This window comes from Coregonus clupeaformis, chromosome 14 (genome assembly GCF_020615455.1).
Source record: "Coregonus clupeaformis isolate EN_2021a chromosome 14, ASM2061545v1, whole genome shotgun sequence".
Taxonomy (NCBI): Eukaryota; Metazoa; Chordata; class Actinopteri; order Salmoniformes; family Salmonidae; genus Coregonus; species Coregonus clupeaformis.
The window spans coordinates 29,483,650-29,510,999 of NC_059205.1; the positions used below are offsets into that span (position 1 = coordinate 29,483,650).

The 27,350-nt window shown below is 45.3% G+C and overlaps 2 protein-coding genes across 19 annotated transcripts in view; one reads left to right on the forward strand and one right to left on the reverse strand.

The window, feature by feature from the left end:
* obscnb (obscurin, cytoskeletal calmodulin and titin-interacting RhoGEF b) overlaps window positions 1-7,870 on the reverse strand; it is a 129,027-nt gene extending 121,157 nt beyond the window's left edge. For 14 of the 18 annotated variants that reach the window (XM_045224784.1, XM_045224783.1, XM_045224781.1 and 11 more), the window contains exon 1: window positions 7,664-7,869. The gene's annotated coding sequence lies outside the window, so the exon portion shown is untranslated. Of the gene's footprint in view, window positions 1-7,663 lie in introns of all 18 variants that reach the window. The other 4 variants (XM_045224782.1, XM_045224779.1, XM_045224778.1 and 1 more) reach the window with 2 other exon arrangements.
* Window positions 7,871-23,593: 15,723 nt separating this feature from the next.
* LOC121581326 lies at window positions 23,594-26,293 on the forward strand. Its single transcript, XM_041896855.1, has 5 exons — window positions 23,594-23,623; window positions 24,933-25,121; window positions 25,361-25,483; window positions 25,601-25,717; window positions 25,979-26,293. The coding sequence occupies exons 1-5, from the start codon at window positions 23,594-23,596 to the stop codon at window positions 26,165-26,167; spliced, it is 648 nt and encodes a 215-aa protein (XP_041752789.1). The 3' UTR covers window positions 26,168-26,293.
* Window positions 26,294-27,350: the final 1,057 nt, after the last annotated feature.

The following is a 27,350-nucleotide window of genomic DNA, read 5'->3' on the forward strand; positions in this document are numbered from 1 at the left end:
AATACATGAGGATAGAACATAGAAGTATTTAATAATATATACAGTAAGTGAGCATAATAAAGATACACTTATAGAAGAATACTAAGCTATATCAAGATCATAAAGCAAAAAAAGTAAGATGTCCTTCATTTGTTGTTGTCAATAATTTAAATATCTTGCCTCTTGAACTACAATGTCACACATGTATGACACTACACAACCTCTAGTGTCTCATCCTTCTCATGCCTGACATATGTTTTTATTGATTGCTACACTAAGGAATGGTACATTTCATGCTAACATCATGCTTTCGTTTGTGTTTGGAGCTCATTATCAGTTTATAAATTAGAATGTTAGCAAACTTATGGGTTATGTAATCCCTCGTGGGGCATTTAAGCCCTGAACGATGCCTGACAGGTAGTTCTGTCTCCGAGGCTGTATGCCACCCCCAAGACCACAGACTTCCGCCGAGGCTGCCTCCCCTCCTTGTTCGGGCAGGTTTCGGCGTTCGTCGTCACCGGCTTACTAGCTACTGCCGATTCCATTCTCATCACTCCACTTGTCATGTCTTGTCTTGTCAATCACACACACCTGGTGCTCATTCCCCTAAATAGTATGTGTATAAGTGTTCCCTCTGTTCCCCTTGTCTTTGTGAGTGATTGTTTATTGTGAGAGCGAGTAGCTCGGTTGAGCTACTCTTCTATTCGTACTTGCCAAGGTGGAATATTTTCCCTTGTTATAGTTTCGTTTTCACGCTGGGAGCGTTTGATTTATGTAAACGGAATAAACTCTGGACTTCTGTGTTTTACCTCCTGCGCCTGACTCCTTCATTCACACCTCGTCACAGAATCACTCACCCGCTGAATGGAGTCAGCAGGAGAAGACCGCATGCCTGGAGTTGTGGCAAGGGTCCAGGAGCATTCCTCGATGCTGGCCAGCTTGGGGGAAGCGATGGATTGGGTTCTTCAGGTAGTAGAACGCCTGGAGAGGAGAGGACCCGATCTATCGAGATCAGCTGGTCAACCGGATCCAGCCACCTACACCCCAGCCCCTGGAGGGATCCAGATATCTCGGCCACCAGCGTTTGATGGATGGGACGGCAGCGCTATGTAAGGGATTTATGCTCCAACTCGAGCTGTATTTCTCCAGCATCAAGCTGGCGCCACTGGAGCAGGAGAAGGTATCCATCCTCGTTTCCTGCCTTTGTGGGAGAGACCTGGAGTGGGCCAACGCGGTGTGGAACGAGAGAAGTGCCGCGTTGGAGGACTACGGGGAGTTTGCTCGCCTCTTTCGGGCCGTTTTCGATCACCCGCCTGAGGGTCGAGAGGCGGGCGAACGACTGGTCCATCTGAGGCAGGGGACGAGGACCGCACAGGACTACGCGCTGGAGTTCCGGACGCTGGCAGCGGGGTCCGGGTGGAATGAGCGGGCCCTGATCGACCAATTCCGGTGCCACCTAAGGGAGGACGTCCGACGGGAGCTAGCCTGCCGTGATGCCATGCTATCGTTCTCCCAACTGGTGGACATGGCCATCCGGCTGGACAATCTGCTAGCAGCCAGAGGACGCCCTGGTAGGGATCTGCCCGTTCCCACTCCGGACGACTCTGAACCCGAGCAGATGGAGCTGCGGGGAGCCGCCGGTCGAGAGAGCGCAGGAGGACAGTGACAGTGCCACTCTGATGGCACGAAGGGACAATCCACCTCAAGTCGCAGTCAACGTTCTTTTGGGTCTAGAGGCGGTAGGTAGGGTACTCACGCATCACCCCAGGTAATGAATACCCAAACTTGTTCAGAGCCCTTTACGGCGCACTGTACCCTATCTATCTCCTTTCCTGATCACCTGGTAGTTTCCCAGTGTAAGGCGCTAGTCGATTCAGGCGCAGCTGGGAACTTTATGGACAGGGCATTTGCATGCCGTCAAGGCATTTCATTGGTTCCCCTATCGATTCCACTCCCCATCAGAGCACTTGATAGTCGACCATTAGGGTCCGGGTTGGTTAAGGAGGTTACTGTACCAGTCACCATGATTACACAGGAGACGCATGTTGAGCAGATCACTTTTTTGATTATTGAGTCTCCTGCTTACCCTGTAGTCTTTGGTATTCCCTGGTTAGCCCTGCACAACCCCAATGTTTCATGGCCGCAGAGGGTTCTTACGGGGTGGTAGCGTGAGTGTCCGGGTAGGTGTCTAGGTGTTTCCGTTGGTGCGACCACTGTGGAAAGTCCAGACGGTACTCCCACCGTGTGCATTCCCCTCAAATACCATGATCTGGCATTCACGTTTTCAAAGACGCAAGCGACTAAATCACCACCTCATCGGGAGGGGGATTGCGCGACAAACCTTTGGGTAGACGCTGTACCTCCCAGGAGTCATGTGTATCCCCTGTCGCAGGCTGAAACGGAGGCTATGGAAACATACGTCACGAGTCCCTGCGCCAGGGGTATATACATCCCTCCACTTCACCTGCTTCCTCAAGTTTCTTCTTTGTGAAGAAGAAAGATGGCGGTTTACGCCCGTGCATTGATTATCAACCACTGAATAAGGTGACGGTACGATTTAGTTATCCTCTTCCCCTCATTCCTTCAGTGATTGAGTCAATGCATGGGGCCCGTTTTTTGTCCACAAAATTAGACCTCAGGAGTGCCTACAACCTGGTTCGTATTCGGGAAGGGGATGAGTGGAAAACAGCATTCAGCACAACCTCGGGGCATAATTAATACCTGGTGATGCCCTACGGTTTGATGAATGCTCCATTCGTTTTCCAGTCCTTTGTGAACGAGGTGTTTCGGGACATGCTTGGTCGAGGTGTGGTGGTCTACATCGATGACATCCTGGTGTATTCCTCTACACGCGCCGAGCATGTGTCCCTGGTTTGCAAGGTACTGGTCTGACTGCTGGAAAATTATCTTTATGCCAAGGCAGAGAAGTGTGAGTTTTTCCAGCAGTCAATCTCCTTCCTCGGATACAGCATTACTACCACAGGTGTGGAGATGGAGGGAGATCGCATTTCAGCTGTGCGTAATTGGCCGACTCCAACCACGGTGAAGGAGGTGCAGCACTTCCTTGGCTTTGCCAACTACTATCGGAGGTTTATTCGGGGCTTTGGCAAGGTCGCAGCTCCCATTACCTTCTTGTTGAAGGGTGGGCCGTCCCGGCTCCGCTGGTCTGCTGAGGCTGAATTGGCCTTCAGTAGATTATGGGGTCTGTTCATCTCCGCCCCGGTACTGGCTCACCCTGATCCATCACTACCGTTCATAGTGGAGGTGGATGCGTCCGAAATAGGGATAGGCTCTGTCTTATTCCAACGCTTAGGCACGCCACCCAAGCTCCGCCCCTGTGTCTTGTTTTCGAAGAAGCTCAGCTCGGCGGAGCAGAACTACGGCGTTGGTGATCGGGAGCTGCTGGCTGTTGTCTGAGTTTTGACGGTGTGGAGGCATTGGCTCGAAGGGGCGAAACACCCTTTCCTCGTCTGAACAGACCACCGTAACCTGGAGTACATTCGGGCAGCGAGGAGGCTGAATCCTCGCCAGGCCAGGTGGGCCCTCTTCTTCACCCGGTTTGATTTCACACTCTCATACATTCCGGGTATGAAGAACGTGAAGGCAGACACACTGTCTCGGCTGTATGACACAGAGGAGAGGCCCAGAGACAACACCCCCATACTCCCGGCCTCATGCATTGTGGCGCCGGTAGTATGGGTGATGGACGCGGATATAGCGCAGGCATTACGCACAGATCCATCTCCACAGCAGTGTCCAGCTGGGCTGCAGTACGTGCCTGCGCTTATCCGTGATCGTCTGATCTACTGGGCACACACGTCACCCTCCTCTGGTCATCCAGGTATCGGTCGTACAATGCGCTGCCTGACCGAGAAGTACTGGTGGCCTACCTTGGCTAAGGACGTGAGGTTGTATGTTTCCTCCTGCTCAGTGTGCGCCCAGAGTAAGGCACTTAGGCACCTCCCAGCGGGTAAGCTACAACCATTACCAGTTCCACAACGACCATGGTTTCATCTTAGTATTGATTTTCTTACCACCTGTGGTAAATTCAATTTATTGGACATGATTTGGGAAGGCACACACCTTTCTACGTAAGGTCCCACAGTTGACAGTGCATGTCAGAGCAGAAACCAAGCTATGAAGTCGAAGGAATTGTCCGTAGAGCTCCGAGACAGGATTGTGTCGAGGAACAGATCTGGGGAAGGGTACCAAAACATTTATGCAGCATTGAAGGTCCCCAAGAACACAGTGGCCTCCATCATTCTTAAATGGAAGAAGTTTGGAACCACCAAGACTCTTCCTAGAGCTGGCCGCCCGGCCAAACTGAGAAATCGGGGGAGAAGGGCCTTGGTCAGGGAGGTGACCAAGAACCCGATGGTCACTCTGACAGAGCTCTAGACTGCCTCTGTGGAGATGGGAGAACCTTCCAGAAGGACAACCATCTCTGCACCACTCCACCAATCAGGACTTTATGGTAGAGTGGCCAGATGGAATCCACTCCTCAGTACAAGGCACATGACAGCCCACTTGGAGTTTGCCAAAAGGCACTTAAAGGACTCTCGGACCATGAGAAACCCGATTCTCTGGTCTGATGAAACCAAGATTGAACTCTTTGGCCTGAATGCCAAACGTCACATCTGGAGTAAACCTGGCACCATCCCTATAGTGAAGCATGGTGGAGGCAGCATCATGCTGTGGGGATGTTTTTCAGCGGCAGGGACTGGGAGACTAGTCAGGATCGAGACAAAGATGAATGGAGCAAAGTGCAGAGAGATCCTTGATGAAAACCTGCTCCAGAGCGTTCAGGACCTCAGACTGGGGTGAAGGTTCACCTTCGAACAGGACAACGACCCTAAGCACAAAGCCAAGACAACGCAGGAGTGGCTTTGGGACAAGTCTCTGAATGTCCTTGAGTGGCCCAGCCAGAGCCCGGACTTGAACCTGATCGAACATCTCTGGAGAGACCTGAAAATAGCTGTGCAGTGACGCTCCCCAGCCAACCTGACAGAGCTTGAGAGGATCTGCAAAAAAGAATAGGAGAAACTCCCCAAACACAGGTGTGCCAAGCTTGTAGCGTCATACCCAAGAAGACTCGAGGCTGTAATTGCTGCCAAAGGTGCTTCAATAAAGTATTGAGTAAAGGCTCTGAATACTTATGTAAATGTCATATAAAAATAAAAATATGAATTAGCAAACATTACTTTTTCCATATTTTGTTACGTTACAGCCTTATTCTAAAATAGATTTTTTAAAATCCTCATCAATCTAAACACAATACCCCATAATGACAAAGCGAAAACTGGTTTTTAGAATTTAGAACATAAATACCTTATTTACATTAGTATTCAGACGCTTTGCTTTGAGACTCGAAATTCAGCTCAGGTGCATCATGTTTTCATTGATCATCCTTGAGATTTTTCTACAACTTGATTGGAGTCCACCGGTGGTAAATTCAATTGATTGGACATGATTTGGAAAGGCACACACCTGTCTATATGGTCCCATAGTTGACAGACCATTAAATGTATTCTACTGATGATGAATAATGCTATCAGAGCAACCCAAGTGGGAGGCAGATTCAAGAGTGACAAATGATGCAAAAAAAAACATCTGTTTCAGTGGCGACCTGTCATTCAGGGCCCCACCTGTTTTGAGCCCCACCTGTTTAGCTAAAAAAATATATACACTACCAGTCAAAAGTTTGGATACACCTACTCATTCAAGGGTTTTTCTTTATTTTTACTATGTTTTACATTGTAGAATAATAGTGAACACATCAAAACTATGAAAAAACACATGGAATCATGTAGTAACCAAAAAAGTGTTAAACAAATCTAAATATATTATATATTTGAGATTCTTCAAATAGCCACCCTTTGCCTTGATGACAGCTTTGCACACTCTTGGCATTCTCTCAACCAGCTTCATGAGGTAGTCACCTGGAATGCATTTCAATTAACAGGTGTGCCTTCTCAAAAGTTAATTTGTGGAATTTCTTTCCTTCTTAATGCGTTTGAGCCAATCAGTTGTGTTGTGACATACAAAAGACAGCCCTATTTGGTAAAAGACCAAGTCCAGCTCAAATAAGCAAGGAGAAACGACAGTCCATCATTAATTTAAGACATGAAGGTCAGTCAATACAGAACATTTCAAGAACTTTGAAAGTTTCTTCAAGTGCAGTCGCAAAAACCATCAAGCGCTATGATGAAACTGGTTCTCATGAGGACTGCCACAGGAATGGAAGACCCAGAGTTACCTCTGCTGCGGAGGATAAGTTCATTAGAGTTACAAGCCTCAGAAATTCAGCCCAAATAAATGCTTCACAGAGGTCAAGTCACAGACACATCTCAACATGAACTGTTCAGAGGGGACTGTGTGAATCAGGCCTTCATGGTTGAATTCCTGCAAAGAAACCACTACTACCAGCGTGTTCCGTGTTTCCTGTGCTCTAGCTCTTGCTTTTTCTAGTCTTCCCAGTTCTGACCTTTCTGCCTGACCTCACCCTGATCCTGCCTGCCGTCCTGTACCTGCCTGACTCTGATTTGAATTACGACTCTTTGCCTGCCTTGACCTGCCCCTTGTACTGTAATAAACTCTGAGACTCGTACTATCCGCCTCCTGTGTCTGCATCTGGGTCTTAGCCTGAGCCGTGATACTAGCACCATGTACTTTTAATGTAGGCTAATCTCAATTGCAATCCAGGTAATTTGGTTCTGCTATTAGATGAAGTACAGTGATAACACAATCTGTTATATAAATAAACAAAATATCAGACATTTAATTCCCATTTGAACTTTGCTTTTAAATGGTTGAAAGCGCAGTGATAGACATTTGGGTGACAACTAAATCAAAAATCAGACATTGTTTTTCCATTGGAATTTGGTTGTGCTTTTAGATGGTTGAAAGCAGAGTGATAACACATGGAAATTCAACTAACTTTTGGCTGTCTTTTTGAGTGGGTGAATATAGGTTGTAATCTCATTGATCAACATCTTAAACAAATATTAGTCAATTATCCACTTTGCAATGAGGAGGTGTGTCCAGTTGGCAATTACCAAAACTGATATCAGTGCACCGCCAGATTGGGACAAATTATGTTTTAACACGGTTAAATAGAACAGATATGTGTCTTTGAAAGGGTGACATTTGCCATCTTTGTCACCTCACTCCCCTGAGCTGCCTGTACCAAAAATAACCTCAGCTGTCGGGCCGCGTCTCTGTCCATTGCCATTTGTAGAAGCAAAGAGAGATCAACTGTTTTGATAGGGCACCACAAGAGAAGGAAAAGCTTCATTATTCGACATTGTTTGATAAACTTGCAAATACCATTAGCCTATGCAAATTGATCATACATGTTTTAGGTAGTTGGCTTTGTGTAGGCTAGATAGTCGGCAAAAACGTTTTACGGACGGTCTTCTCGGACCAACAAAGTTGCTCATTGTAATTAAATAAATAAGTTATGAAAACATACTTTTTGGGGGAGTGTAAAACTGTCACCACAAACATACAGCACATTAATGAACATGATTCCTCCAAAAAATGACACTCGATTCCCATAAAAAAAAAATATGAATTATGCCTTTAAATGATAATTTATGTTGATCAGTGATTGCAAATTGAATGTCATTTTAGGCTATTTAAACTGGGAACTGGGTTAGTTCAACTCCAGCAATGATTTGCTCACCTTGAGTCTTCAGCCACTCTAATAAAACAAGCGCTGAAACATGTGAACTAAAACTTCAACAAAAATGTACAGTCCGAAAGATAATCCAATCTTTGCCGTTGAGATCCAATAAATGTATGTCCGGTGCGTATCAATATTCCTACAATGATGATTGTGTATCCAGGAAAGTGTAACATTCCCCCAGTCTCCTGCGGTGGGTGGTTGACTACGCTTTCTTTTTTCTAATTTGGTACCTCATGATGCCAAATAGCTAACGTTCCTATTTCGGTGCAGCCTCCATTCCAAAATAGACATGTCGTTTACTGTAGAGATAGCCTAGGTGCTGGCGCAGGGGTCTGGACAGGCTGGTATAGGTTAGCTATCCGACTACCCTGAAACATTACTTTTGCCATTTTATATGTTATCTGAATGAAAGTGACTAACAAAATCAATGGAGGTCAGGACCCCTTGGCATGTGCCATGTGCGGTATTTTTTGGCCATGAATACTAAAAGTTTAGATAGCTGGCTAGACTAATTAACCGATAAAAAAAAAAAAACATGGGCTAATTGAGTGACTGTCAGTGAGTGACATACAACAAGAGGAAAACTATTGATGCACAACCAATTTTCGAAATTGCACCTTGTTTACTCTACTATTCTAACTCTCAACAGAAAGTTGAGACCCCGACTGAGTTCTGTCAAAAAAATTGAAAATAGAAAAAATACAGAGGTCTGGACCTTGGTGTCCTCTTGTAGCTACGACCATGCATTGCCTACGGCACTCAGTTCTCTTTTGTCTCCAATGGGAGCAGTTTACCAAAATCAACATCACATTTACATTTTAATCATTTAGCAGACGCTCTTATCCAGAGCGACTTACAGTTAGTGAGTGCATACATTATCATACTGGGACCCTGTGGGAAACGAACCCACAACTCTATCAACTGAGCTATAGGGGACCTTTAAACTTTAAACATCCCTGTGTTTTGAGATAAATATCTGATTTTGACAGGTGTTGCTCGCTGTTTGAGCAAGAAAACAATAACTGATTCGATAAATTGAACGAAGTGCTGCGCATAGCCTTTATATGAAGGGCCTACATGTATCAACTTTCACAGTGAATGCTTTTGTTTATACGTTTTGTGGGAATTAATTATGCATCATTAAATGCATAAAAAAAAAATTGAAATGACAAGTTCACTTACTTATTCATAGCCTAAAAACGCATATCAAGTGCAAGGCTGGGGGTGATTTAGGATGTCTTCTACTGCGGATCACTAAAATATCCTAATGATTATGATCACATTCCTCAATTCAAATTGAGACACTATACCAAAGATGGTTTCGAAATTTGGGAACCAAACTCGAGTTATCAGTGTAGCCAGTTATCGCCCTGACTTGTTGAGATATCTTCAGGCCTAGAAAAAAGCCTGGAGGCTTCCTTCTTAACTGTCAATTTATATATAGATATATAAAAAATAGAATTACAGGGGGCAGTTTGGAAAAAACTAATCCCGTCCGAATCGTCCACTGGAATAACGGACATTCTGGGGTATTATACAACGGGTGGGTCTAATCCTGAATGCTGATTGGTTAAAACCGCACTCAAACCGGTGTCTATTCCACAAATTACCACCCGCTAAAGCTATGACGTTGAAATGCCTATTTGCTCTGTTCCATCTGACTGCGCAATCCACTGTCTCATCAGCCCAGCTAGACACTTTCTAAACTTGATCTCCACTATAAAAAGCATCTAGACATTATCTCACATTTCTTTTAAACTAGCATTTAGTTTTAATCTGTGGAGATTTGTATAAACCTTGCTGTCTGTCTCTCCAACATTTGCAACTGTGGGGATCTATTTTCTTATAACTAGATGTGATGCCTAGCTTAGAAAGAATAAATTAATGATTAAACATAATAGGTTTGTGCTGTACTGATATAGATTGTTTAACATAACAAGCTGTGATTAATGTGAGGAACCGTTAGGGGGTAGGCTGAGACAGACTTGTGATTCACACAGACACACAGTGTCCAGGCATCGCGGAGTGCCTGGACACAGCCCTTAGCCATGGTATATTGGCCATAAACCACACCCCCTCGTGCCTTATTGCTTAATTATAGGAGTAATGAAGAGGAAGTGCAGTGTAGATGCAGCTCCTGCCTGACTGTTTGCCTACAAGCCATATCCTGGTCCTACTCTTAGATAAAAAGGTGCTCTCTAGAACCTGAAAGGGTTCTTCGGCTGTCCCCATAGGATAACCTTTTTTGGTTCTACCTGGAACCAAAAAGGGTTCTACCTGGAACCAAAAAGGGTTCTCCTATGGGGACAGCCGAAGAACCCTTTTGGAACCATTTTTCTACCATCCCTCCCATCCCTCCCACTGTGGGCTTTCCCCCATGTCTGCTCTGCTTAGCTTACTGTGTGACTGACAACAGCAGCAGGCCTCCCATGGCTCTTATTTAAACTCTCTGAAACTTTAGCGGAGGGTAATCCTAACATTACTAACGCTCTGTTGCCACGGACTACTTGAATTCTGACTTCTGGTCTTTACTGCTTGTCCTGAGCTAACTTGAGAATAATCTGAGTCCTATACATTTACATTTACATTTACGTCATTTAGCAGACGCTCTTATCCAGAGCGACTTACAAATTGGTGCATTCACCCTATAGCCAGTGGGATAACCACTTTACTTTTTTTTTTTTTTTGGGGGGGTAGAAGGATTACTTTAGGACTCTGTAATATAGAGACGTAATACTCATGGTGAGTAATAAACCAGAGTCAGTCATATTGTAAACTGACAGTCATGCTTTTGACAAACCATGGAAAACTAATATTATGCTTCGGTGACAAGGAAAGGTGTATACATTGTTATGCCAATACTGTACCTGATAGGGGATAGGTGAATTGGATAGGGTCACATAAACTAAATACATTTGTACTGTATCTGCTTTTAGAATTACTGACTGTCAGCACATGTACAGTAGGCCTAATACATTTAGCCTAGTTTGGCTATCTATTTATGTTTGTACTATTTATTATCAATGAGACCGACACTTCAATGTCATGATGGACACAATATCCATACTTGGTATTGGCATGTCGAGTAGTTATTCAAGGACCTTATGTCAAGTTCCTACAATAATGTCTCTTGCTTTGTGCACACAATCATACTGTAATATTACATTACAGATTAGTGTACTTACTATGCCTGTGATATGTGGTTGTCCCACCTAGCTATCTTAAGATTCATGCACTAACTGTAAGTCACTGTGGATAAGAGCATCTGCTAAATGACTAAAATGTCAATTGTAGTGCATCAGACAATCTACTGTAATAATATACAGACACTTTTATAGTTAAAAAGTACAACACATGGTCACCATTACATTTATCCAAAGCATTGCATGTCTAAAAACAATCCACATAAAGTGACCCACAATCGGTTTGTGTGACTGTGATTGTGCAACTTGAGTTGTTATGATTGGGAATGCTATCAGAGCTTGTCTTGCATATAAAACCAGCAGGTCTAGAGGGGCATTGTAAATCTTTTCCACAGCCCTCACTAAATATCAGAAAAGCATTCCCAGCAAGCGACCACCCTTTCTAAAGCAACTGAGGTGCCATTTGTCCCTTTACAATGCTGCACATGTATGTCTGTGTAAATGAAGAGATTCTTACAGCAGCTGCTATAGAAAAGACACACACGCATATACAGCGCCTTCGAAAGTATTCAGACCCCTTGACCATTTTCACATTTTGTTACGTTACAGCCTATTCTAAAATGGAGTAAATTATTTTTTCCCCTCATCAATCTACACAAAATGCCCCATAATGACGAAGTGAAAACAGGTTTTTAGAAATGTTAGCAAATATATTACAAATTAAAAACAGAAATACCTTATTTACATAAGTATTCAGACCCTTTGCTATGAGACCCGACATTGAGCGCAGGATGATCCTGTTTCCATTGATCATCCTTGAGATGTTTCTACAACTTGATTGGAGTCCACCTGTGGTAAATTAAATTGATTGGACATGATTTGGAAAGGCACACACCTGTCTATATAAGGTCCCACAGGTGACAGTGCATATCAGAGCAAAAACCAAGCCATGAGGTCGAAGGAATTGTCCGTAGAGCTCCGAGACAGGATTGTGTTGAGGCACAGATCTGGGGAAGGGTACCAAGAACACAGTGGCCTCCATCATTCTTAAATGGAAGAAGTTTGGAACCACCAAGACTCTTCATAGAGCTGGCCGCCCGGCCAAACTGAGCAATCGGGGGAGAAGGGCCTTGGTCAGGGAGGTGACCAAGAATCCGATGGTCACTCTGACAGAGCGCCAGAGTTCCTCTGTGGAGATGGGAGAACCTTCCAGAAGGACAACCATCTCTGCAGCACTCCACCAATCAGGTCTTTATGGTAGAGTGGCCAGACGGAAGCCACCCCTCAGTAAAAGGCACATGACAGCCCACTTGAAGTTTGCCAAAAGGCACCAAAACGACTCTCAGACCATGAGAAACAAGATTCTCTGGTCTGATGAAACCAAGATTGAACTCTTTGGCCTGAATGCCAAGGATCACGTCTGGAGGAAAACTGGCACCATCCCTACGGTGAAGCATGGTGGTGGCAGCATCATGCTGTGGGGATGTTTTTCAGCGTTAGTGACTGGAAGACTAGTCAGGATCGAGGGAAAGATGAACGGAGCAAGTACAGATAGATCCTTGATGAAAACCTGCTCCAGAGCGCTCAGGACCTCAGACTGGGGCGAAGGTTCACCTTCCAAGAGGATAACGACCCTAAGCACACAGCCAAGACAATGCAGGAGTGGCTTCGGAACAAGTCTCTGAATGTCCTTGAGTGGCCCAGCCAGAGCCCGGACTTGAACGCGATCGAACACCTCTGGAGAGACCTGAAAATAGCTGTGCAGCGACGCTCCCCATCCAACCTGACAGAGCTTGAGAGGATCTGCAGAGAAGAATGGGAGAAACTCCCCAAATACAGGTGTGCCAAGCTTGTAGCGTCATACCCAAGAAGACTCAAGGCTGTAATCTCTGCTAAAGGTGCTTCAACAAAGTACTGAGTAAAGGGTCTGAATACTTATGTAAATGTGATATTTCAGAATTGTATTTTATTTCATACATTTGCAAAAATGTCTAAAAACCAGTTTTTGCTTTGTCATTATGGGGTATTGTGTGTAGACTGATGAGGCGGAAAAAACGATTTAATCAATTTTAGAATGAGACTGTAATGTAACAAAATGTGGTAAAGTCAAGTGGTCTGAATACTTTCCGAATGCACTGTATTATCTACTAAGTGTGACACCTCCAGGCAGTACTAGAATGACAATACTACAAAAGTACAGCTACATGTAGCCTACAGCATCTTTGTATCCTTTTTTCATTGTGACGTTTTTACCTTGAAATATGACTGTTTATTTGTAATGACACATCTATATGAGTAGATTTAAACTAAATGGGAATGTGTGTGAAAATAGATTTTTAATTATTATGTTATTTTAGACAAGATAAAAGTGTTCTCCAAAGACACAAAATGGTTAAAATGCAGAGGATCTGACATTAGGAACCCCATCCTAATATTGAGTTGCACCTCCTTTTGCCCTCAGAACAGCCTCAATTCATTGGGGAATGGATGCTGGCCCATGTTGACTCCAATGCTTCCCACAGTCGTGTCAAGTTGGCTGGATGTCCTTTGGGTGGTGGACCATTCTTGATACACATGGGACACTGTTGAGCGTGAAAAACACAGCATCGTTGCAGTTCTTGACACACTCAAACCGGTGCGCCTGGCACCTACTACCATACCCCGTTCAAAGGCTCTTAAATATTTTGTCTTGCCCATTCACCGTCTGAATGGTACACATACACAATCCATGTCTCAGTTGTTTCCTCCCCTTCATGTACACTGATTTAAGTGGATTTAACAAGTCACATAAATCAAGGGATCATCGCTTTCACCTGGCTTCACCTCATCAGTCTATGTCATGGAAAGAGCAAGTGTTCCTAATGTTTTGTACGCTCAGTGTAGAATTTACCATTAAGAGGAGACTTGACACAGTTACATAGGTGACAGTAATGTGCAAATCTGAAAACCTTGTGGAACTTTCAGACTGGGAAATAAATGTTCCAGCATGGCTACTCGGTACAGTCAAAGTAAAGGTATCAACATAACATCCATATACAGTGAGGGAAAAAAGTATTTGATCCCCTGCTGATTTTGTACGTTTGCCCACTGACAAAGAAATTATCAGTCTATAATTTTAATGGTAGGTTTATTTGAACAGTGAGAGACAGAATAACAACAAAAAAATCCAGAAAAATGCATGTCAAAAATGTTATAAATTGATTTGCATTTTAATGAGGGAAATACAGTGGGGGAAAAAAGTATTTAATCAGCCACCAATTGTGCAAGTTCTCCCACTTAAAAAGATGAGAGAGGCCTGTAATTTTCATCATAGGTACACGTCAACTATGACAGACAAATTGAGAAAAAAAAATCCTGAAAATCACATTGTAGGATTTTTTATGAATTTATTTGCAAATTATGGTGGAAAATAAGTATTTGGTCACCTACAAACAAGCAAGATTTTTGGCTCTCACAGACCTGTAACTTCTTCTTTAAGAGGCTCCTCTGTCCTCCACTCGTTACCTGTATTAATGGCACCTGTTTGAACTTGTTATCAGTATAAAAGACACCTGTCCACAACCTCAAACAGTCACACTCCAAACTCCACTATGGCCAAGATCAAAGAGCTGTCAAAGGACACCAGAAACAAAATTGTAGACCTGCACCAGGCTGGGAAGACTGAATCTGCAATAGGTAAGCAGCTTGGTTTGAAGAAATCAACTGTGGGAGCAATTATTAGGAAATGGAAGACATACAAGACCACTGATAATCTCCCTCGAACAGGGGCTCCACGCAAGATCTCACCCCGTAAGTCAAAATGATCACAAGAACGGTGAGCAAAAATCCCAGAACCACACGGGGGGACCTAGTGAATGACCTGCAGAGAGCTGGGACCAAAGTAACAAAGCCTACCATCAGTAACACACTACGCCGCCAGGGACTCAAATCCTGCAGTGCAAGACGTGTCCCCCCTGCTTAAGCCAGTACATGTCCAGGCCCGTCTGAAGTTTGCTAGAGTGCATTTGGATGATCCAGAAGAGGATTGGGAGAATGTCATATGGTCAGATTAAACCAAAATAGAACTTTTTGGTAAAAACTCAACTTGTCGTGTTTGGAGGACAAAGAATGCTGAGTTGCATCCAAAGAACACCATACCTACTGTGAAGCATGGGGGTGGAAACATCATGCTTTGGGGCTGTTTTTCTGCAAAGGGACCAGGACGACTGATCCGTGTAAAGGAAAGAATGAATGGGGCCATGTATCGTGAGATTTTGAGTGAAAACCTCCTTCCATCAGCAAGGGCATTGAAGATGAAACGTGGCTGGGTCTTTCAGCATGACAATGATCCCAAACACACCGCCCGGGCAACGAAGGAGTGGCTTCGTAAGAAGCATTTCAAGGTCCTGGTGTGGCCTAGCCAGTCTCCAGATCTCAACCCCATAGAAAATCTTTGGAGGGAGTTGAAAGTCTGTGTTGCCCAGCGACAGCCCCAAAACATCACTGCTCTAGAGGAGATCTGCATGGAGGAATGGGCCAAAATACCAGCAACAGTGTGTGAAAACCTTGTGAAGACTTACAGAAAGTGTTTGACCTGTGTCATTGCCAACAAAGGGTATATAACAAAGCATTGAGAAACTTTTGTTATTGACCAAATACTTATTTTCCACCATCATTTGCAAATAAATTCATTAAAAATCCTACAATGTGATTTTCTGGATTTTTTTTCCTCATTTTGTCTGTCATAGTTGACGTGTACCTATGATGAAAATTACAGGCCTCTCTCATCTTTTTAAGTGGGAGAACTTGCACAATTGGTGGCTGACTAAATACTTTTTTTCCCCACTGTAAGTATTTGACCCCCTCTCAATCAGAAAGATTTCTGGCTCCCAGGTGTCTTTTATACAGGTAACGAGCTGAGATTAGGAGCACACTGTTAAAGGGAGTGCTCCTAATCTCAGTTTGTTACCTGTATAAAAGACACCTGTCCACAGAAGCAATCAATCAATCAGATTCCAAACTCTCCACCATGGCCAAGACCAAAGAGCTCTCCAAGGATGTCAGGGACAAGATTGTAGACCTACACAAGGCTGGAATGGGCTACAAGACCATCGCCAAGCAGCTTGGTGAGAAGGTGACAACAGTTGGTGCGATTATTCGCAAATGGAAGAAACACAAAAGCACTGTCAATCTCCCTCGGCCTGGGGCTCCATGCAAGATCTCACCTCTTGGAGTTGCAATGATCATGAGAACGGTGAGGAATCAGCCCAGAACTACACGGGAGGATCTTGTCAATGATCTCAAGGCACGTGGGACCATAGTCACCAAGAAAACAATTGGTAACACACTTTGCCGTGAAGGACTGAAATCCTGCAGCGCCCACAAGGTCCCCCTGCTCAAGAAAGCACATATACATGCCCGTCTGAAGTTTGCCAATGAACATCTGAATGATTCAGAGGAGAAAGTGTTGTGGTCAGATGAGACCAAAATTGAGCTCTTTGGCATCAACTCAACTCGCCGTGTTTGGAGGAGGAGGAATGCTGCCTATGACCCCAAGAACACCATTCCCACCGTCAAACATGGTGGTGGAAACATTATGCTTTGGGGGTGTTTTTCTGCTAAGGGGACAGGACAACTTCACTGCATCAAAGGGACGATGGACGGGGCCATGTACTGTCAAATATTGGGTGAGAACCTCCTTCCTGTAATGAATACTCGGACAGAGTGGTAAGATCCAATCGCAGAATAGCGATGCTTTATTAGAGTACAGACAAGGGAATAGCTTAATCGTGGTCGGGCGGGCTGTGGTCAAAACCGGGCCAGGCATAGACAGGCAGAGGTACAAATGGAGCGGGCTTAGTCGTAGTCGAGGGCACAGGCACAGGATCAGAGGACGGTAATCACTGGGGTAGACAAGTAGAGGATTAAGCAATACGGGGAGTCAAACAACAAGGCACAGGTCGGATACATGGGTAATCAAAAACAACAAACTCTCTCTCTCTCTCGGAACAAAACGCTTAGCAAGTCACAATGGAACAATACCTCGCGCCGACTGAGCTTCTGAGCACACCTTAAATCCTACACTAATTACTGACAGGTGTGCTCAGAACTCAGGTGAACCAGATCGAGTCTGATGACTCCCCCTCTCTGTAGATCGGGGAAGTGTCAGACTCTGTCTAGACCCTGGCAACCCCCGATCCCTTACAGTATCCCCCTCCCCAGGGCCGGCTCCTGACGGCCTTCTACCTCTACCGGGTGGTCTTCCTCTGGGTCGGGGTCTTGGATGATCTGGGTGCTCAGCGTGGAAAGTGGCCTTGAGAGCGGTATCCAGTATGTCCTTAGCCGGAACCCAGGACCGTTCCTCAGGTCCATATCCCTCCCAGTCCACGAGATATTCGATGCCCCCTCGTCTCCGTCTTGACTCCAGTATCTCGTGGACTGTATAGGTGGTGTCCTGTTCATCCTCCAAAGGTGGTGTAGTAGGTTGTTGAGCGATTGGTGGATACATCGGGCTATAATGGACAGGTTTCAACAGGGAGACGTGGAACGTAGGGTTTATCCTGTAGTGTCGAGGGAGTAACAGACGGTAGGTGACAGGGTTAATACGTCTCTGAACTTTGAAAGGACCAATGTACCTGGGTTGGAGCTTCTTGCAGCTCCGTCGGAACCGCAGGTCTCGGGTAGACAGCCACACTCGTTGCCCGGGTTGATAAGTGGGAGTAGGTCTCCGGCGTCGGTCGGCGTAGGTCTTTTGCTGTTGTGAGGCTTGACTGAGATGTTGATGGGCCGTCTCCCAGACCTGCGCACTCCGACGGAACCACTAGTCCACCGCCGGTACCATCACTGCGGTATCCCACGGGAACAGGGGGGGTTGATACCCTAGAACACACTGGAAGGGCGTTAAGCGTAGGGAGGTGTGAATGAGTGAGTTCTGAGCATACTCTACCCAAGGAAGGAATCGACTCCACTCTTGCGGCTGCCGCGAACATTGTTGCCGTAGATATTTCCCAATTTCCTGGTTGAGCCGTTCTGTCTGCCCATTGGCCTGGGGATGATATCCGGAGGTTAGGCTAACCGAGATGCCCAAGCGTTCGCAGAAGGCCTTACATACCCGGGATACAAACTGGGGTCCCCGGTCGGAAACAATATCCTCCGGGACACCAAACTGCCGGAACACCTGGGTAAACATAGTCTCAGCCATCTGAGTGGCGTTAGGCAAACGGGTCATGGGTACTAACCGACACATCTTGGAGAAACGATCGATGACCACGAGAATTACAGTATGGCCCTCTGATTCTGGTATGTCGGTAACAAAGTCCATAGCAATGTGCGACCATGGTCGTTGAGGAGTTGGCAATGGCATCAGCTTACCCTCCGGTAGTGCACGAGGTACCTTGGACTGAGCACATACTGGACAGGATAAGACATAGTCTCTGACGTCATCTGTGAGGGAATCCCACCAGTATTTTCGGCTGATGAGTCGTGTAGTTCGAGTGATTCCGGGATGACCAGATTCCAGCGACGTGTGGCACCATTCCATCAGTTGAGGTCGAAGAGGAGCTGGCACAAACACCTTAGACCCCGGGGTTTCTGGAGGGGCTGGTTCCGCTTGTAAGCTCTCCTGAATCGTGTCATCAATAACCCACCTCACCGGACCAGCACGGTAACTCAAGGGGAGAATAGGTTCTGGCTCCACGGGTCTTTCCGTGCGCTCGAACCGTCGGGAAAGCGCGTCCGCCTTACCATTCTTGGACCCGGGGATATAAGAGACAGTGAATCGGAAACGGTTGAAGAATAAAGACCACCTTGCCTGTCGGGAGTTCAGTCGTTTGGCACTGTGAAGATACTCCAGGTTGCGGTGGTCCGTGAGCACTTGGAACGGATGCTCTGCTCCCTCCAACCAATGTCTCCACTCCTCCAGTGCTAACTTCACCGCCAGTAATTCCCGATTACCCACGTCATAGTTCTGCTCGGCAGAATTCAGTTTCCTTGAAAAGAAAGCACAGGGTCGTGATTTAGGCGGCTCACCTTGGCGTTGGGATAACACGGCTCCAACTCCAACCTCCGAAGCGTCCACTTCCACGATAAACGGTAAGGTAGGGTCCGGCTGACATAGAATAGGAGCGGTGGTAAAGCGTTGTTTCAACGTCTCAAACGCACGCACTGCCCCCTCCGTCCAGTTCAGACCGCGACCCTTGTAGCTGGTCATCGCCGACAGGGGCGCTGCGGTTGTGCTGAAATTACGCACAAACCGTCTATAGTAATTGGCAAACCCTAAGAACCTCTGGAGCTCCTTCACCGTCTGGGGTTGAGGCCAGTCTTGTACCGCTTGCACCTTGGATTCATCCAGTTTAACCCCGTCGGGAGTGAGTATGGCCCCAAGGAAGGAAATCGTAGTGACATGGAATTCACTCTTTTCTGCCTTCACGAACAGAGAATGTTGTAGGAGCCGATCCAGAACCTGTCGTACATGGGACACATGTTCACTCAGAGAGATATAATATATTAGGATGTCATCAATGTACACTATAACAAATCGATCAATCATGTCCCTGAAAATGTCATTCATGAACGCCTGGAATACTGAGGGCGCGTTGGTAAGTCCATAGGGCATGACACAATATTCGTAGTGTCCTTGATGTGTGATGAAGGCGGTCTTCCATTCATCCCCCTCTCTAATACGCACCAGATTGTACGCACTCCTGAGGTCCAGTTTACTGTACATGGAGGCCTGTCCCACCTGTTCAAGGGCTGCTGGAATCAAAGGAAGAGGGTAACGATTTTTGATGGTAATATCGTTCAACCCTCGATAGTCTATACAAGGACGCAGTCCGCCATCCTTTTCTTCACAAAGAAAAAACTGGATGCGGCGGGAGACGTCGATGGGCGAATGGCCCCTTGCTGTAGCGCCTCATCAATATACTGGCTCATCGCTTCTCGTTCCGGCTGTGACAACGGGTAGATTCTTCCACGAGGAGGTGTAGCTCCGGATAGCAGATCAATCCCGCAGTCCCAGGCCCGATGAGGTGGTAACACGGTAGCCCTCTCCTTGGAGAACACCTGCGCGTAATCCTGGTATTCTGTAGGGACCACAGTAGGCACCGCACCCTGCGCATCCTCCACAGTAGACATTTTGCACGGTAAATTGAGGCACTCTGCCCTACATACCTCACTCCAAGCTGTGATATCGCCAGATTTCCAGGAGATGACCGGATCATGGAGGACGAGCCAGGGGTGGCCGAGAACTAGTGGCTCCCGTGGAGCGGAGATGACGAAAAAAAAGATGTTCTCCTGGTGTATGGAGCCCACTTGTAACTTGATTACCTCTGTACGGTGCGTAATGAACCCAGTGCCCATGGGCTCACCGTCTAGCGCGTTGACTCGCAGGGGAGGTTGAATTGGGATAAGTTGAACTCCCAACTCCTCAGCAAGACCCATATCCAGAAAGCTGGCAGCCGCTCCGGAATCAATAAGTCCATCCAACCTGCGCACTTTCTCTCCGACAGATAAGGTAACTGGCACATACATTTGTTTCGATGTAATGTTCAAAACTTGATTCTCACTCACCGGTTTGGCAGTTCCGAGGCGATATCCTGGTGTACGGTTAGGTCGTACCGGACATTGACGAACGAAATCACCCGACTGACCACAATACAGGCATAGTCCGTCTTGCCGACGTTGTTGTCTCACCGAACCTTGTAGAGGTGACCGTCCCAGTTGCATAGGTTCCTCCTCAGATTCTCTCCTCCGCTCTGTCGATTGCATAGGACCAGTGATCGAGGACTCCCGGACTGTGGATGCCTTGTGTTGCACTATAAGATTATCAATAGAGATGGCTATTTTGATAAACTCATGTAGCGCAGTGATATCTCCTCGACAAGCCAACTCAGTCTGTATGTCTTTGCGCAGTCCTCTTCGGAAAACTGTGAGCAAAGCAGTCTCGCTCCATCCGCTACCGGCTGCTATAGTACGGAACTCTAAAGCGTAGTCGGCTACTGTGCGACGGCCCTGCTGAAGTTCGCATAGTTGGTCTCCCACACTACGCCCAGATACTGGGTGGTCGAACACCTCTTGAAACAGTCTCTTGAACTGAACTTCCGCATTCAACTCGGGGACCTCAGCTGCCCAAAGCGCAGTAGCCCAATCCAGTGCTCTTCCCGTTAGCAGAGAAATCATGAAATCCACCCTGCTACGGTCATCGGAAAACATAGTACGATTATACGACATATACAGGGACGTCTGGAGTAGAAACCCCTGACATTTGCCAGGTTCCCCGTCGTACCTTGTAGGTAGAGAAATCGGAGGTGCATGACGAGGACTGACCGTGCTCGGGGTGGTGCCTTCAGCCGCACCAGCGTTGAGTAGCTGTAGGAGTTCATCCATCCGTTTCTCCTGTATCTCCCATCGCCTCTGTAATTCCGCTGGATCCATGGTATTGGCGAGGTATTCTGTAATGAATACTCGGACAGAGTGGTAAGATCCAATCGCAGAATAGCGATGCTTTATTAGAGTACAGACAAGGGAATAGCTTAATCGTGGTTGGGCGGGCTGTGGTCAAAACCGGGCCAGGCATAGACAGGCAGAGGTACAAATGGAGCGGGCTTAGTCGTAGTCGAGGGCACAGGCACAGGATCAGAGGACGGTAATCACTGGGGTAGACAAGCAGAGGATTAAGCAATACGGGGAGTCAAACAACAAGGCACAGGTCGGATACACGGGTAATCAAAAACAACAAACTCTCTCTCGGAACAAAACGCTTAGCAAGTCACAATGGAACAATACCTCGCGCCGACTGAGCTTCTGAGCACACCTTAAATCCTACACTAATTACTGACAGGTGTGCTCAGAACTCAGGTGAACCAGATCGAGTCTGATGACTCCCCCTCTCTGTAGATCGGGGAAGTGTCAGACTCTGTCTAGACCCTGCCAACCCCCGATCCCTTACACTTCCCTCAGCCAGGGCATTGAAAATGGGTCGTGGATGGGTATTCCAGCATGACAATGACCCAAAACACACGGCCAAGGCAACAAAGGAGTGGCTTAAGAAGAAGCACATTAAGGTCCTGGAGTGGCCTAGCCAGTCTCCAGACCTTAATCCCATAGAAAATCTGTGGAGGGAGCTGAAGGTTCGAGTTGGCAAACGTCAGCCTCAAAACCTTAATGACTTTGAGAAGATCTGCAAAGAGGAGTGGGACATAATCCCTCCTGAGATATGTGCAATCCTGGTGGCCAACTACAAGAAACGTCTGACCTCTGTGATTGCCAACAAGGGTTTTGCCACCAAGTACTAAGTCATGTTTTGCAGAGGGGTCAAATACTTATTTCCCTAATTAAAATGCAAATCAATTTAAAACATTTTTGACATGCGTTTTTCTGGATTTTTTTGTTGTTATTCTGTCTCTCACTGTTCAAATAAACCTACCATTAAAATTATAGACTGATCATTTCTTTGTCAGTGGGCAAACGTACAAAATCAGCAGGGGATCAAATACTTTTTTCCCCTCACTGTAGGCTTACTGTTATGTACAGTCGTGGTCATACGTTTTGAGAATGACACATATATTAATTTTCACAAAGTCTGCTGCCTCAGTTTTTATGATGGCAATTTGCATATACTCCAGAATGTTATGAAGAGTGATCAGATGAATTGCAATTAATTGCAAAATCCCTCTTTGCCATGAAATTGAACTTAATCCCCAAAAAACATTTCCACTGCATTTCAGCCTTGCCAAAAGGACCAGCTGCCATCATGTCAGTGATTCTCTCGTTAACACAGTTGAGAGTGTTGACGATGACAAGGCTGGAGAACACTCTGTCATGCTGATTGAGTTAGAATAACATACTGGAAGCTTTAAAAGGAGGGTGGTGCTTGAAATCATTGTTCTTCCTCTGTTAACCATGGTTACCTGCAAGGAAACACGTGCCGTCATCATTGCTTTGCACAAAAAGGGCTTCACAGGCAAGGATATTGCAGCTAGTAAGATTGCACCTAAATCAACCATTTATCGGATCATCAAGAACTTCAAGGAGAGAGGTTCAATTGTTGTGAAGAAGGCGCCAGGGCGCCCAAGAAAGTCCAACAAGCGCCAGGACCGTCTCCTAAAGTTGATTCAGCTGCGGGATAGGGGCACCACCAGTGCAGAGCTTGCTCAGGAATGGCAGCAGGCAGGTGTGAGTGCATCTGCACGCACAGTGAGGCGAAGACTTTTGGAGGATGGCCTGGTGTCAAAGAAGGGCAGCGAAGAAGCCACTTCTCTTCAGGAAAAACATCAGGGACAGACTGATATTCTGCAAAAGGTACAGGGATTGGACTGCTGAGGACTGGGGTAAAGTCATTTTCTCTGATGAATTCCCTTTCCGATTGTTTGGGGCATCCGGAAAAAAGCTTGTCCGGAGAAGACAAGGTGAGCGCTACCATCAGTCCTGTGTCATGCCAACAGTAAAGCATCCTGAAACCATTCATGTGTGGGGTTGCTTCTCAGCCAAGGGAGTGGGCTCACTCACAATTTTGCCTAAGAACACAGCCAAGAATAAAGAATGGTACCAACACATCCTCCGAGAGGAACTTCTCCCAACCATCCAAGAACAGTTTGGTGACGAACAATGCCTTTTCCAGCATGATGGAGCACCTTGCCATAAGGCAAAAGTGATAACTAAGTGGCTCGGGGAACAAAACATCAACATTTTGGGTCCATGGCCAGGAAACTCCCCAGTCCTTAATCCCATTGAGAACTTGTGGTCAATCATCAAGAGGAGGGTGGACAAACAAAAACCCACAAATTCTGACAAACTCCAAGCTATGATTATGCAAGAACGGACTGCCATCAGTCAGGATGTGGGCCAGAAGTTAATTGACAGCATGCCAGGGCGGATTGCAGAGGTCTTTAAAAAGAAGGGTCAACACAATAAAAGCCTTTGACACTTATGGAATGCTTGTAATTATACTTCAGTATACCATAGTAACATCTGACAAACATTTCTAAAAACACTGAAGCAGCAAACTTTGTGAAGACCAATACTTGTGTCATTCTCAAAACTTTTGACCACGACTGTACAGTATAACTGCCCACTAACTGATATATAGCCATTTTAAATATGTTACATTCAAACAGAAGATCCTATTTACCCACATTACCAAATCCATATGTGAAACAGCTCAGTATCCTAATATTCTTCACCTCGTCAATTCAAAATGATACAAATTATTAAAATGTACAGATAAGCTAGATATAGAAATCAAAAGATTTCTGTAACTGGTTAGTTTTATGGTATGTGCTTGTGAGTTGTGAGTTGTGAGTTTGTGTATGTGAGTTGGTGGTTTTTTGACCTAGTGGCAGACAGACTGGGAAACCAGAGTTGCAACACACATTTTCATTGACGGGGGAACATGAATCATGAGACGCTTCACAACTTTCCTGGCTGACCTTTCCTACTTCTAATTGGCCAGCACCTTCAGAAACATACGTCACTCAAGAACACTCACCTCCATATGTCATTGAAGTGCACTTTTGACAAACTGTAACCTCAACAATATTGTTCCTATTGTCATCATAGTAACAACAACAATATAGTTAACCCTGAAGCGTATTCAAGGCGTGATCAATCAGATAAAACATATTTGTATAGATTTGAGGATAAAATCTATGCTTGCATTTAATTGCAAAATATAACAGTGGACAGTAACAGTTATGTGAGTGTGCAAAGCTGTCATCAAGGCAAAGGGTGGCTACTTCAAAGAATCTAAAATCTAAAATATATTTTGATTTGTTTAACACTTTCTTGGTTACTACATGATTCCATATATGTTATTTCACAGTTTTGATGCCTTCACTATTGTTCTACAATGTAGAAATAATTAAAATAAAGAAAAACCCTTGAATGAGTAGGTGTGTCCAAACTTTTGACAGGTACTGTATATCTAATTTAGCAATATTAAAGGCAAATGCTCTGATTGATCTATTTAGCAGACAAATTAGGCTTTGTTGAAACATTTAGGGGCTTTTTCTGGAAACAGATTATACCTAGTTCGGTAAAAAGAATCACTACACTGCAGGCATGGGTTTCCCAAAAGCCTGGATTGCTCAACCCTGGTTTTTCTTGTAAGAACAACAGACAGACTATAAAACAGAAAATGTAGGAAGTAGGAATCAGACTTGAAGAAGATGGTTCAGGTGAGATCTCTCCTCCTGCTCGCTTTGGCTGTCCTGCTGGTCAGAGCTCAGAACCAGACTGAGATCAGGTATGAAGACATCATCTCAGTTGCTTTGCCTCAGCTGCTTCCTGGTGAAGAGAAGGCTTTCAGTCCAATTCTGAACCAGCTCGAAGTCGAGACTGTGAGTATTCTGACAGTATGAACGTTTCCTTCCTCTTATTTACACAGTGCTGATGTTTTATTTAATATTTTTCTTTCAGTCAAGTCAAGGGATAATTGTCTATTTAATATGCACCATCATGTACACATTTTCCAAGCCTTTTTTTGTGAAAAAGAAATACACTCAATGTGAAGAAATGACAATTGAATGAAATGACAATACTATAAGTCCCATTATCGTCTTTGTCTCTCTGATCCCAGTTGAATACAGAGGATGTGGACCAGTCTGAGGTGTCTGTAAGGCTGACCTTCCCCATGCAGGAGACTTTCTGCAGTAAAGCACAGGGGCAGCTAGGCAAACCATGCCCTCTGAAGACAAATGGGGTAAGAACAATTGGATTTTACAGTATTGTGGGGGAATAATAATCATGGGAAGCAGGAAATGACAAATAATATGCTGAGGTTAGCAAATGGCTAACTGTCAATTACTCCTTCCTCTAGAAACTAATGACGTGCAGCATGAAGGTCAGACATCCGATTCTGGAGGCTAGCAACAACGTCAACACTGAACTGTCTGAAATTTCTTGTGAATACATGGAGGCAGAAGATGCTGTGCAGGTACTGAGCAATGCAAGTTATTTCTCAACACCTCCCTACCTACATTAGTTAGGATGTAATGATAAAAGTAGCCTAACAGTGTCAGAAAAGTTGATCTGAAATAAAAAAATGCAGATTTGAAAAGTGCATTGTCTGCTTATGAAGGTTGAACTTCATGCTTCTTGAGAAAGTAAACATGCACCTTATTTTCCAGATTATTCTTGTCTAATTATTCAGTTTTTTCACGCAAAAAAATGTAATTAATATTTTTCATGATTGCAGAAGAAGATTCGGATAAGAAGAAGCAAAGCCAGCAGATGCTCCAGAGGCAAAGGTTGCAAGTTGTGCAGCAATGGTCGTCCTGGGAGTGGCTTCTCCATCCGTCGTCATTGGGGTGGCTCTCATCCTGGGCGTTTCTCTTTGATTGCTGGAGTTTTCAGAGGAAACCGTGGTGGAACTCACTTGGTATAGATCAGCAAAAAACACCCTCTGGATAACTGCAAAAATAGACAATCTATCAAAGAAATGTCATAAGGTTATACAGTGAGGGAAAAAAGTATTTGATCCCCTGCTGATTTTGTACGTTTGCCCACTGACAAAGAAATGATCAGTCTATAATTTTAATGGTAGGTTTATTTGAACAATGAGAGACAGAATAACATCCAAAAAATCCAGAAAAAAACACCTTTCAAAAATGTTATATATTGATTTGCATTCAATCAATCAGATTCCAAACTCTCCACCATGGCCAAGACCAAAGAGCTCTCCAAGGATGTCAGGGACAAGATTTTAGACCTACACAAGGCTGGAATGGGCTACAAGACCATCGCCAAGCAGCTTGGTGAGAAGGTGACAACAGTTGGTGCGATTATTCGCAAATGGAAGAAACACAAAATAACTGTCAATCTCCCTCGGCCTGGGGCTCCATGCAAGATCTCACCTCTTGGAGTTGCAATGATCGTGAGAACGGTGAGGAATCAGCCCAGAACTACACGGGAGGATCTTGTCAATGATCTCAAGGCAGCTGGGACCATAGTCACAGAGAAAACAATTGGTAACACACTATGCCGTGAAGGACTGAAATCCTGCAGCGCCTGCAAGGTCCCCCTGCTCAAGAAAGCACATATACAGGCCCGTCTGAAGTGTGCCAATGAACATCTGAATGATTCAGAGGAGAACTGGGTGAAAGTGTTGTGGTCAGATGAGACCAAAGTCGAGCTCTTTGACATCAACTCAACTCGCCGTGTTTGGAGGAGGAGGAATGCTGTCTATTACCCCAAGAACACCATCCCCACCGTCAAACATGGAGGTGGAAACATTATGCTTTGGGGGTGTTTTTCTGCTAAGGGGACAGGACAACTTCACCACATCAAAGGGAAAATGGACGGGGCCATGTACCGTCAAATCTTTGGTGTGAACCTCCTTCCCTCAGCCAGGGCATTGAAAATGGGTCGTGGATGGGTATTCCAGCATGACAATGACCCAAAACACACGCCCAAGGCAACAAAGGAGTGGCTCAAGAAGAAGCACATTAAGGTCCTAGAGTGTCCTAGCCAGTCTCCAGACCTTAATCCCATAGAAAATATGTGGCGGGAGCTGAAGGTTCGAGTTGCCAAACGTCAGCCTCTAAACCTTAATGACTTGCAAAGAGGAG